Source organism: Castor canadensis, chromosome 5 (genome assembly GCF_047511655.1).
Source record: "Castor canadensis chromosome 5, mCasCan1.hap1v2, whole genome shotgun sequence".
NCBI lineage: Eukaryota > Metazoa > Chordata > Mammalia > Rodentia > Castoridae > Castor > Castor canadensis.
The window spans coordinates 107,344,855-107,356,141 of record NC_133390.1 but is presented as its reverse complement, the minus strand read 5'-3'; the positions used below and the strand labels follow the sequence as shown (position 1 = coordinate 107,356,141).

Sequence of the window (11,287 nt, the reverse complement as noted above, 5' to 3'; positions counted from 1 at the left end):
ATATATTAAAATTTATGATTTTTTTATTGTCTCCCTCTCCATTTATTATAATAGATTCCAAAAGAGTGCTTTCACAACTGGACCATTATCCCTGGTAGATTTAAAGACTATTTCACCAGTATTTTTTCTTGAAATAATTGAGTTTGCTGGAATAAACTACTCAGCTCAATATTTTTCATCTTCCTCTAATACAAATGTATTTGATTTCTATAAATCTAAGTGAGGTCAGTCAGGAAATTATACATATTTGTTTTCCAGCAGGTATATGAGCTATTAAGTCATGTTGTATTTATTATAGATCATGTTTGCTATTTGGCAAGATAATTTGAATGATTGAGAGCACTATTTTAGAACATGTAACTCCAAGAAGACAACCAGAAAGGAGAGCTATAGCAAAATGTTCCTAATAATAAATACATTAGGCAAATAAAATATTATGTTGTGTTTCAAGGACATACTTGCACAAAAAATGTACCAATAATATATCATTCAATATTATGCATGTGTTCATGCTTATGGTTCATATGTGTATTTATTTCTCTCATATAAGTATATTTATGTCACTTAGTCTTTGCATTTGGATCTCATATAATTTGTATTTTCCTATTATGTCTTCCTTCCAGCCTCAAATATGTGGATGCTTTCTTGGCTTTGTGCCATTTTAATTATTTTGGCTATTGCTGATATAGACACAGTAGCAAAGACTACACCATATGCCAAATTTACAAGGAAATCTGAGGGGAAACACATACTGAAGGGTCTAAAGCCATCCAACGGCTCACCTTGGGAGGAAGAGGAAACCCCCCTCACAGAAATGGCTGCAGTGGCAGTGCCCACCACTGGGCTCCCTGACCCAGATTCTGCCACTGTCTTTCCCTTTGAGAACTTCACCCTTGACACAGCTGGCTTCTTTTTGAATTGCTGTCATTGCTGCTCACCTGTTGCTGGACTGAAAGGAGAACGAGGAAAGATTGGAAAACCAGGTATTTGAAAACAAATGGGGCCATGTTTTTTACCTGTACATCCTTAGAGACATAGGTTGAGGCCTGGAATTTTTCCAAGTGTTTCTGCACTGTCATCTAAATAAATGGTGAAAAACAACAGGCCTAGGTGTAACACTGTGACAAATGGACATGGGTGCTGTGCTGCCCAACATGGTAGCTACATGCATGGTTATTAATAGATATTAAAATTAAGTAACAAAAAATTCAGTTCAGCAATTACAGCCACAGTTTAAATGCTCAATAGTTACGTGTGGCTGTTGGCTGCTGTAGTGGGCAGTACAGAATAACCGGACATTTCTATCACTGCAGAAAGTTCTGCTGGACAGTGCTTATTAACACCAGGTTAGGGCCTACCACCCCAGTGATGGTGTTGTGGTTCTCCAAGTCCCACACGTTTATTATCAGTATAATCTTCCCTTTAATGGCTGATTATAAAAGGTAAATGAAATTTGTACCTCCTGGTAAGCATGTGTGCTGACTGATGGAGTTTTTTGAGTGCTATTTGTAATTAGATTAGAAATGTGAGGTGGACAATGAACTGTAGGACTCAATTTGCTCCTCATTGAAATTCTGAAGCAACACTCTGTCGTTTTTCCACAATTTTCTCTATGGAATGCTGTTGTTACATATTTCAAAAATTCCAATGCCTTTAGTAATTACCTAATAACTATACTCTCAGTGTTATTTAATACATTTTGATTTTTACATGTCATCTAGTGAGAGAATTTAAGACAAAATTAAGATCGGAATGTGGATTTAAAATTCACTATTCCCTGATTAAAAATATATATGTTTTCTGCTTCATGTCTAAAGAATTTAAAGTTATAAAATCAGTAATTATGCATCACTGCAGACATCTTTTGAGAAATATGCTCATTATTTATTCAGAATTAGATTAAGAGGCAAAGAGGATAGGTAGTGGCCGGGGGTACCAAGATTTCAGGGCTGCTAACACGTTATTGAAAATGTAATGACATGAAGAAAGTCATTTTTATCAGAATTTCTCTTTAGTCTAGTGGTTGGCAAGCTTCTTGGGGGTGGAAAGTCCAAAGGCATGGTCCATGAGACACAGCTGGTGAATAAACTGTCTTCTAGAGTTGTGAGGTCTGTAATAGCCAGTGGTAGATTGACTGGGCTGTTCTGAGAGTTCAGTCTGTCCTCCAAGTCTATGTGACAAATATTTTGAAGGTGTGCCAAGTTGCTAGACTGCCTGGGGAGCTCATATTTCTTATTTTGACTGGTTCTGCCACAGAGCAGAGCGCTGAAAGTACTGAGTGCTCATAATGTTGGGTTAATCACAGTCCTATTCTAGAGAAGTTCCACAATTTCTCCAAGTCTCAGTTTTCAAAATGGTAAAATGGGATAAGAATGATGATAGCTTCATGGAATCATCTGGCTGAATGAGATAATACATGCAAGAACATGATGCAGTGACTGGAATAGAATAAGTGTTCAATAAACTATTTTTACTTTTCCAGTTAGCTATGGTAGGAGTGCAGTCTTGTCTAGTGAAAGACTCTGGATCTTGCTTTTGAAATTCACAGGAGAGATTTTTTCCAGCATTATCCAGGTTTTTGAAGATACTATTTCTCTCCTTCCCACCTCACCTCCCCTCCTGTTTGTCTCTGTCACTTTGCCTCTCTTTCATTAGAAATATAGTAAAAGAGCAAACTTAAGAGAGAAAAATAAGTCTTCTAAATTTTCCTTCATTAATTTTCAGTCCTTGGTCCCATGATCACACATACACACAATGCAAACATCAAATTTTGTTTTATCTACTTTCAAAAGTCACTAGTCTATGAATATATTATGTACTCATGTACGAAAATGGAAAAATGAGACCTGTTGAAGCTATTCCAGAAATGGGGGCAGGGGTGATAAAGAATAATGATGGAGGGGGTGAATTTAATGAGGATATGTTGCAAGAACTTTTGTAAATGTTACAATGTACCCTCAGTACAACAATATTATGATGATAAAAGAGAATGGAAAAATGGCACACTAATGGAAAACATCATCAGTCTAGCTCTATAGTGTTTCTGAATGAATATGACTTGAGTTATTCAGATACATTTAATAGTTGGCCAAGGTAAAATTCCCTTTAAAATTTTATCTCCTGCTTCTGTCTTTAGTTCAGTTATAATAGCTACAACATGTCAAGAATGGTGGGTATTTTATATTTTTCTAATCTTTATAAAAATATTATATTTCATCTGATGATTCAATAGCAGTTCAGGGAGTGTTTCATAAATCTAGATGTTGCAACACCTGTGAGTGCAAAACCTGGAGTCAAAATCAACTGGGTCTGGTGGTGTACATCTATAATCTCAGTTACTTAGGAGGCAGAGGCAGGAGGATCTCAAGTTAGAGGCTAGCTTGAGAAAAAAAATGAGTGTGATTCCCTATCTCAAAAGCAAACATACATTCACATACACACACAGAAGGACTGGGGTGTGGTTCACTTGCTAGCATGCATGAGGCTTTGGTGAGTTTAATCCCCAGTGCCATAAAACAAACAACTAATACAGAACTTGGAGTCAAGATCAATTTGTTCCCTTGAAGCCCTTGTTTTCTCTTTATGGTCAGCCTTATGGTGTTTATAAGAATCAAAGCTAGACAAACATCTTTCATAAATATAAGGGTTGGCCTTCCTTCTCCTGTGCCCTCATGAGCAGTTGCTCTGTGCTCCCTATGCCAACCTGGGCATAGCACTTTATTATTTCACTTAACAGTAAACCCACACTGAAGTTTTGGGGGCCATGGGAAGGCGGAAGCAATGCACAGTGGAATGTGATTGGCCATCTTGCTTATTTCTATCTCCACTGCTTATTCTTTTTAATGTAATGTAGTGTTTAACTCATTCTCATTTCGTATTTTCAGCCATGAACTCATTTTTTTCTCAAATATAATGTGTTGAGTAACACAGGAGAAATACAACTGTAACCGCAATGTTTTCACAAATTCAGTTTTTAAAAAAATTTCTGAGAATTAGAAAATTTACTACCATATCTCTTGCTTCTTTTTTTATTGTTGTGCTGGGTGGGGTACATTGTAGCATTTACAAAGGCTCTTACAATGTATCAAATATTTCACTTGCATTGCTTTCCTTCAACCACTCTCCCAATTCCTGGGACAGTTTTAACAAGTATCATTTTTGCCTTTACATACATGTGTATACATTATTTGTACCACATTCATCCTCCTACCCCTTACCCCATCACCTCCTTCTTCCCACCGGGGCCAATTCCCCACACCCCCAGCAGAACCTGTTCTGCCTTCCTGTTCTCTGGTTTTGTAGGAGAAAAAACATAAAAGATAAAAAAGAAAAGCATGATGTTTTTGCTAGTTTGAGATACAGATAGCTACATAGGGAGTTTCCTTGTGCTATTTCCATGCACTCTTTCTTCCTGCCCAATCTCTTCTTTTATATTATACATTCTGAGAAATGTAAGAAAATGGTATCATGAGAATGATAAAGGAAGTGTTCACCTCTGTTTGAGCAACTAAAGAGGTGGTCTAGAGCTTTCTAACTACATGAATGAATCCATACCCAGTAATTGGTTTATTTATCTTCTAAATTGAATTTTTATCTTGCTAGGTAAGCTATCTGATAGATTTTTCCCACTTTTATTAGTGCATAATAATTGTACAAAGGGGTTTCACTGTGATATTTCCATACATGCGTATTATGTAGTTTGACCATTTTTCTCCTCCATGCAGTTCTTCCTTCTGCAGACAGAGGAACTTATTACCTCCTTTGGTTTTTGAGCTTGCCTTCAGTCTTAACCTCCATTGCAAGCCATTTATAAAAGGTTTTCTTCCAAAAAAAATACAATGTTCTTTCAAAGAGAAGTTCTGTTGAATATAATTGTCTCCATTCCATCAGACCTAATTATAATAATTAAGATGAAATTTTATAATTTCATTGAGTGTACTTATCTATATGGTTAATTTTCAAAGAAACTAGCCTTAAATTATTCCAGTTAGGAAGCAATGCTTATTCCTTGACTAGAACTAGGGTTTCAGGAATAACAGTTATTTTAGACTTAGGGCTCCTGTGCAGCCCAGGTAAATAGAAGGACCTGGACTACCTGGATGAACAAGGATATCCAATGAGGTAAGAACCCTATATGATCTGCCCCTTGTCTGACTCTTAGACTCTCCTGTCCTTGATCTCTATTTCCAATTGCTTAAAAACACTGCAGGGTTTTCTACATTTTCTTTTTCTGAAATAACTGCTTGTTTATTTCTTGCTTCAGGAAATCCTACTCCATTTGTTGAGTCTTTGTTTAGTGCTATTTTCTCATGGAGATATCTTCTGATTCCATAAATAAAAATTAGGTTCTTTAAAAAGAAAAAGAACCATAACTTACAATGGACCTTCTTATTTTCCTTTATATCACTAACTACAGCATGGCCATTTCTATTTCTTTGTGTGGTTATTTGTTCAATGTTTATCTTTCAGAGTTTCTGAAAGGGGTAGGGGCTGCTGGTGTGTCCATGGCTGCATTCCTAACACTTGGCAGGCTGCTTGGTGTATAGGAGACCTCAGAAATAGTTCCTGAATCAACAAATAAGTGAATGAGTGGGAAATCTAAAAGTGTTAGGAATTGTGTTTTTGCTTTCAATTTGAAAGTGTGGCCCACATGGGCCTGAGTGTCAGATAATCATTTTGTTCTTGTTTGATATAGTGCTGTTTCCCTGAATCATTTGATCACTGCCATGAATACAGTGACAAGAACTAATGGGCTCAATTTATCTGTTCAGGTAGTACAAATTGCAAATCAGACAAAAATATTGCCCTTAGAACTCTGCAATGGCTTATTCTTACAGATTTTATCATTAGGACATTGATAGTTATTGGTTTCATAAAATGATGACTTTTTTCCCCTGTGAACTAATGAGTTTCAAAAGATAATTTTTCTTATTTGATGGTTTAAAAACCCCATTTCCAGGTCCTAAAGGAGAGGCTGGTGATACGGGGATCCCAGGACTACCAGGAGTTAGTGGACCCAAAGGCTTGAAAGGCCAGAAAGGAGAGAAGGGTGAGAATCCTTTTCATTTTGTATTCAAGCTCCAGGGACATTCTGATAATTTTTAAGGAGAGTAATTTACTAATAAATACTAGATTCCTAAAGGTGAGTAAGTTTTTAAAAATGTGACAGAGCATGTTATGATTTAACTTGCTATACAATGTTAACTTTATAAATAGTTAATTGGGAAAATCTAAACTTACTTGGGAACATCATACATGTACGCGTACATGCACCTGCACACTCAGACTCATACACAGCTTTCCCACCTTATTGGTTACCTGGCTGACTCACTGGCTCTAAGATATAAGGTGAAGTTTATGGGGAAGAGTCTTTTCTTACACTCTCCATATGTGCCTTTTATCATGAGGAAAACTAATTTCATACTAGAGAGAACTAACTGCAGCAAGAAATTCCTCTAGAATATTCAGTTCAGGTAGAAAGCCTGCTTGTTAAGGATAATTTCATATTCCCTTTGGCTTACTCTGAGATTAGAGTCATACAAGTGATGAAGTGAAAAGAATTAAAATGGACCTATTAAGCTTTTAAAAGTGACTTTGTACCAGTCCCTTTACATTGCCAGGAAATTGAGGGGAGTGGACCAGGTATTTATTTATAGTCTGTTTACTATCAAATAAGGTTGTGGTTATGAATGCTTTCATGGATTTTTCCCAGTTCAGAAATTCTATAATCCCATAGGTGCATCAGTAAAGAGGGTTTTTTGTCCCAGGAAATCCTTGGTTCAGCAAGTGCTTGAAGGTACTGAAGAAAGGTTACAGATTCACTGAGACACATAGAAATTTCTCAATGAATTCTGGCATCCTATAGAAGCACCATCTATCCATCAAGCTCAATGTTTTAGCCTCAGTATCACATGTCAAAAGACCTAATATCATCTATACATCAGCTTCCACATGGTTCAGGAACTGCCTAACTAATTTCTGCTAGAACATTCAGTGAGGTAATTACCCAAAAAAGTTGCTAAGGTAAGAGAGAGCTAGTTCACACTTGTCAGTTATGCGATTTTCATTCTTAGAAACATTTAATTCTTTTGTGGCTGACTTATGTTAGCAGAAAATGCTATGAAATAAAAATGAGTGATGAACTTCCCCAGCAATTCATACATTTTGGAAGCTAGACTTCTGGAAGTGGAAGAAAATGCTGGGAGCTATCATAAGATAAGAATCTTAAGAATATACTTTGATAAAGGATCAAAAGTAGAAATTCATTCAGCCAGTCTCTATAAAGTGGTAACTCTACTTTCCTTTTACTTCAAGACTTATTGTGGACTCTTAGTTAAGACTAAGTTAAAAATAAAAAACAACTGAGTTGAGTGGTGCATTTACTTGACTGAGTAAATTCAGTGTAAGCAATTAAATTCCTTAAATAAATTTGAGATCTCAAATAACTGTGAGAGAAGGTCAACATGTGATTACTGATGAAGACTGTGGACAGAATTGGTCTTTCACTTCCATGCAGGGTTGAAACCTCTCAAAATGCATCAAAATATTTTCCTGATGACTGATAGGTTAGGTTCCACATTTTATGTTATATGTGGAGTGGTGACAGATGAGCTGGTTATCTAGAAAACTCTGCTGAGTGACCTATAGTAGGATGTCTCTAGCTGGTCTTGTGAAATTGCAGTAGTTTAATCACTTTTAATTCAACTTTTTTCCCTTGACAAAATGAAACAAAAATATTAATCATGAATATTGTTAATCATTAATAACATGGTTGGCAAATTGATGCCAACCAAGATTATATACAGTCATGTTTGATTCTGTATAAATTTAACATTTTTCATACCTCAGTTTCTTCTGTGATAAAAGTAATAATACTTGAAAGGGGAGAGTGCTATAAACTTTGGTAAATTTAAAATGTTGCAATTGATGACATGTGCTGTTATATGAGACTTCTATTATATAAGAGTTTGTATTAATGCCAAATAAATTATACTAAGTAAAAAATTCCAATCTAAGTTAAAAATATGTTGAGTTTAGAATAACCTGTTGCAAAGTAAATTCTCAATGCAAATTATCTATTACTCATATTATTATTATCGCTATTAACATGTATGATCAAAATAAATCTGTAACAGGATTGTTGCTTTGTAATAGGATGGGCTTTTAGTCAGGCTCAATATAAAAATCTATTTTATGGTAATATGGTAAATACCTGAAAAACCAACTCTTTCACCATTTTTCAAATATGATTTTTCACAGTTCCATAATTTGTCCAGAGTGCACAAAAATTATTCCAATATATAATGAAAATTGGTTTTTCTTTCATGATTTATGTCAAAGACAATTTTTCATTCCTGGATGAGTTCTTATGACTAATTTTAGCCAATTGTAGAATGTTGTGCCTGTCTTAAACTTGTATAGTGTATGGCATTATTTCTTGGGCTTTGTGAGCATATAAAGAAAATGTTTCAACTGTCATTCAAAATTCATAATAGAAAAACATAAGCACAAACCTATATAACATAAGCAGGATGGTGGGGTTTTATGATAGGTTTGAAGAGTCACGGAAACTCCATGGGCAAAGATGAATTGTATTTGAAGAGATGGGCATTACCTTCTAATCCCCTTTAAACTATTTACCATTAATTAGAGTTAAATACTACTAGTGACCTTTGGTAAATCCTTTCTCTGCATTATTTGCCCTTAAATCATTTGTGTTAAACACTGAAAATGTGACATGGTTGTAAGAGGGAAGATGGGATATCTTAAATGACATAGTTGGAAAAATGTTAACCCTGGTACCATTTTAGGACTAAAGGGAGAACGTGGGGACCAAGGAACAAGTGGAGTTCCAGGCTACCCAGGAAAGCCTGGAGAACAAGGTAAAATACAAAATATATATATTGTATACAGTCACAAGTGTAGCAAACCCTTTCATTCTCCTCCTGTTTGTCTTCAGAGTTGTCAGAGAGCTACGATGGAAATACAAGTTACTGTATTCTTCCAATAATTCATTGTGCTGATTGGATAAAGTAGGTAAAATAATTTAGAGACTCCCTAGCTGTCAATGGAAAGAAAACAAGGCCTGAATCTTTCTGGGTTTCAGTTTCTGTGCCTGTAAGATCATGCATTTGGATGGACTGTGTGGAGGCTGAGAATACTTGAGCTGGCCAAAATGCAAAGGGTAATGGAGTACAATAAGAAACTATAGCTATAATATACTTTATTATCTTAAAAGTAAGAAAAAAAAAGAACTGAATATATGAGTTCTGAATGTAAGCTATTGTTTCTTGGAAGCATTAACTTTTCCCTTCCTAAGAGCATGACGTGTCATACATTTCTAATTGTATTTAATAGCTCCTAGATACAACCCTTATGGAGACAAGAACCAGGTTTCCAGCCCTAATTAGGTTTTATTCCTATTTTTTTATATCTGTGGTAATAGCATACTGTTTATAGCCTATGTGACCTGTAAACAGTATTCTAATTTTCCATTTCAGGTGGAGTTGGTCCTAAGGGGGATAAAGGAAACATTGGCCTGGCAGGAGTGAAAGGACAAAAAGGCTCCAAGGGGGACCTGTGTGGGAATGGCACCAAAGGAGACAAAGGAGACCCTGGGGCCATGGGCTCCCCAGGCTTGAATGGAGAACCTGGAGCCAAGGGAGAGAAGGGAGAGATGGGGGAGAAAGGCTACTGTGGAGATTCTGGGGAGAGGGGAGGAAAAGGGCAAAAAGGTGAGGAGGGGTTGAAAGGGGAAAAAGGTAGTAAAGGAGACATTGGGATAGAAGGCAAAAGAGGCCTGAATGGTTTGCCTGGGGTCAAAGGTGATACAGGCATTAAAGGAGAAAAAGGAGAGTTAGGTCCTCCTGGTTTTATGGGACCTGCTGGGCCAAAGGGTGAGCTTGGGAGCAAGGGAGTACGAGGACCTATTGGGAAGAAGGGCTCCCGGGGTTTTAAGGGCTCTAAGGGTGAGGTGGCCAAATTCCCACAATCTGCTTTCAGTGCTATCTTATCCAAGTCGTTCCCACCTCCCAACACTCCTATTAAATTTGACAAGGTTCTGTATAATGACCAAGGGGATTATAGCCCTGCAACTGGGAAATTTAATTGCAGTATTCCTGGGACGTATGTTTTCTCCTACCATGTCACTGTGAGGGGTCGACCTGCTGGGATTAGCCTGGTGGCCCGAAATAAGAAGCAGTTCAAGTCCAGAGAGACTCTCCATGGTCAGGAAATAGACCAGTCTTCTCTCCTCCTCATCTTGAAATTAACAGCAGGAGATCAAGTCTGGCTGGAAGTGTTAAAGGATTGGAATGGGGTATATGCCAGCACTGAGGATGACAGCATTTTTACTGGGTTCCTTTTGTACCCAGAGGAAGCTCCTAGAATTTCACCATAAATTTGGGTCTTGAACACTGTAGTTTGGGTTGTGGAGTAAGTCAGTTAACATAGACTAGTGCTTTTAAAAAAATGACTTTGATTTTTTTATGATTATAAAAATGCAGAAAAATTTACAATGTAGTTAATTACTATTCATATTTTAAGGCATCTCCTTTAAAATTTTTTATAGGTATTTGAGAACAGATGTCTACTTACTTTGAAGCTAATAGTTTTCATTTAGTATTATAATGGCATTAAGCCATTTAAAGAATTAATAATATTTGTGTGCAAAAACATGAATGAGATTTATAATTAATAAATATATTCTTCTAAATATCTTCTCTGTCTCATGCTGTGTGTCATTCCATTTTGTGTTTGAACTGTTAGTCTCATCTAACAGCTGACATACTACAATGGCAGGTCTGTCTCAAAGTCTGATTCTTTTTGAAGGGCTGTTTTCCAACAAAATGGAAATACTCTCATGTTCGCTTAACTCACGGAAAATACACAGAAAGAGTGGCAATGACTAACTAAAGTATCTTTAAAGTTTATTTATGTGTAAGGGTTTCCCATAGAACCTGTGTTATATGAACTGGGGTATTGGATAACCTGTAAAAAGAAAGTTGATAAAGATAGTGTTCAGTTATAGCAAAAATACAATCATTCATTGAATTATTGTTCTTTGAAGAACTGAATGTCCCTGAAAGATTCAAGGATAAAATTAAATCATTATTGATCTAAATTTCAGCCCTTTCTTCATGGGAGAACATTTAATTAGGATAAATTCTTTGGCATCATTATCATCATCTCTATAATAATTAATTCCAGTTATTCAGTGATAACATTGCTAGAGCAGGTGGGGGTTTGGGAATTCATTTGTAATGTGAATATTTAATAACTGTGAATA

At 36.2% G+C, this 11,287-nt stretch overlaps 1 protein-coding gene across 1 annotated transcript; it reads left to right on the top strand.

Moving 5' to 3' along the window:
* Positions 1-627: 627 nt before the first annotated feature.
* Positions 628-10,617, top strand: Otol1 (otolin 1). The gene is made up of 4 exons (XM_020155075.2): positions 628-983; positions 5,960-6,049; positions 8,811-8,882; positions 9,501-10,617. Exons 1-4 carry the CDS (start codon positions 632-634, stop codon positions 10,397-10,399), a joined length of 1,413 nt encoding a protein of 470 aa, XP_020010664.2. The 5' UTR covers positions 628-631; the 3' UTR covers positions 10,400-10,617.
* The last annotated feature ends 670 nt before the right edge of the window (positions 10,618-11,287 follow it).

Excerpts from the sequence above, each read along its gene's own strand:
- Otol1 (XM_020155075.2), top strand. The coding sequence starts at position 632 with ATGTGGATGCTTTCTTGGCTTTGTGCCATTTTAATTATTTTGGCTATT. Across the intron at positions 6,050-8,810 it reads AGGCCAGAAAGGAGAGAAGG|GACTAAAGGGAGAACGTGGG; the intron begins GTGAGAATCCTT and ends GTACCATTTTAG. Across the intron at positions 8,883-9,500 it reads AGGAAAGCCTGGAGAACAAG|GTGGAGTTGGTCCTAAGGGG; the intron begins GTAAAATACAAA and ends TTTCCATTTCAG.